This window comes from Propithecus coquereli, unplaced genomic scaffold (genome assembly GCF_000956105.1).
Source record: "Propithecus coquereli isolate 6110/MARCELLA unplaced genomic scaffold, Pcoq_1.0 Scaffold78, whole genome shotgun sequence".
Classification (NCBI taxonomy): domain Eukaryota; kingdom Metazoa; phylum Chordata; class Mammalia; order Primates; family Indriidae; genus Propithecus; species Propithecus coquereli.
Genome location: NW_012153951.1, coordinates 5001943 through 5002779, shown reverse-complemented (window position 1 = coordinate 5002779; position 837 = coordinate 5001943). Strand labels below are relative to the sequence as shown.

At 33.2% G+C, this 837-nt stretch overlaps 1 protein-coding gene across 1 annotated transcript in view; it reads right to left on the bottom strand.

Annotated features, from left to right (window-relative positions):
* The window catches only part of EPS8 (epidermal growth factor receptor pathway substrate 8), a gene marked incomplete at its 5' end in the record, with an annotated part of 71351 nt that overhangs the window by 5815 nt on the left and 64699 nt on the right, over positions 1 to 837 (bottom strand). Inside the window, one exon of the mRNA XM_012662777.1 lies at positions 299 to 428. Coding sequence (XP_012518231.1) covers positions 299 to 428 — 130 coding nt within the window. The remainder of the gene's footprint in view (positions 1 to 298; positions 429 to 837) is intronic.

The window sequence follows — 837 nt, the reverse complement described above, 5'->3', positions numbered from 1 at the left end:
TAAAATTAAAATTCCTATAGAAGTAGTTAATGCATATAAAATGAGAACATTATGTTTTTTGTTAAGTGTCAAGAAGTAAATGCTCAAGCTTCATTTATAACAAATTAATCTCTTTACAAATGGTCACTGATGGTCTTCAGTAACAAATTTATAAAAGCTGAGTCAAATTTAATTCAGCTCTGTAAGAAAGGGAAATTTGCCAATAGGGACATAAATGGTTGTTTCCAAAGCTTAGATCTACAGTCCACACTCTTGAAAAATGCAGGAAAAAACACCACGTCACATCGACAAGTCGTACCTCTAATGCAGCTTTTTGTACAGTGATTTGGCTAAAGACTCTGGCCCCTTCAGGACAGACTGTCCTCAGTTCATCTTTATTAAGAGAGAAAAGTTGTGCACCGTTTAATACTCCGAGACTATTGACAGTCCTGAAAAAACAAGAAAGAACAAAGCATTAAAATATTGCCTAGAAAAAAACAAAAGAGGGAAAATTTTCTGTTCTTGCTAGTAACCTCTCTAAGTGTTCCATATGCTGGAACTCTTACTTAATGGCACTACAGTGCTTAGGGCAATGACAAGGTTCTATCATGGTGATGGCCCTGAGGCTACACAAAATGACTGATTATGAAGTTTCAAAAAGTAATCAATTTAGTTTAGTATCATTCTTTAATACCAACTCCTTGAAATTTGGTGTTTCATAGAAGGAACAGATAATTTTCTAGTAATCTGGCAATTGATTAACTATTATACTTCATTTTTCAATTGTTGATAGCTCAAGGTCCCTTCAATACGTATTATTCAAATAATTCATTGTACCCAATACACATAAAATATTTA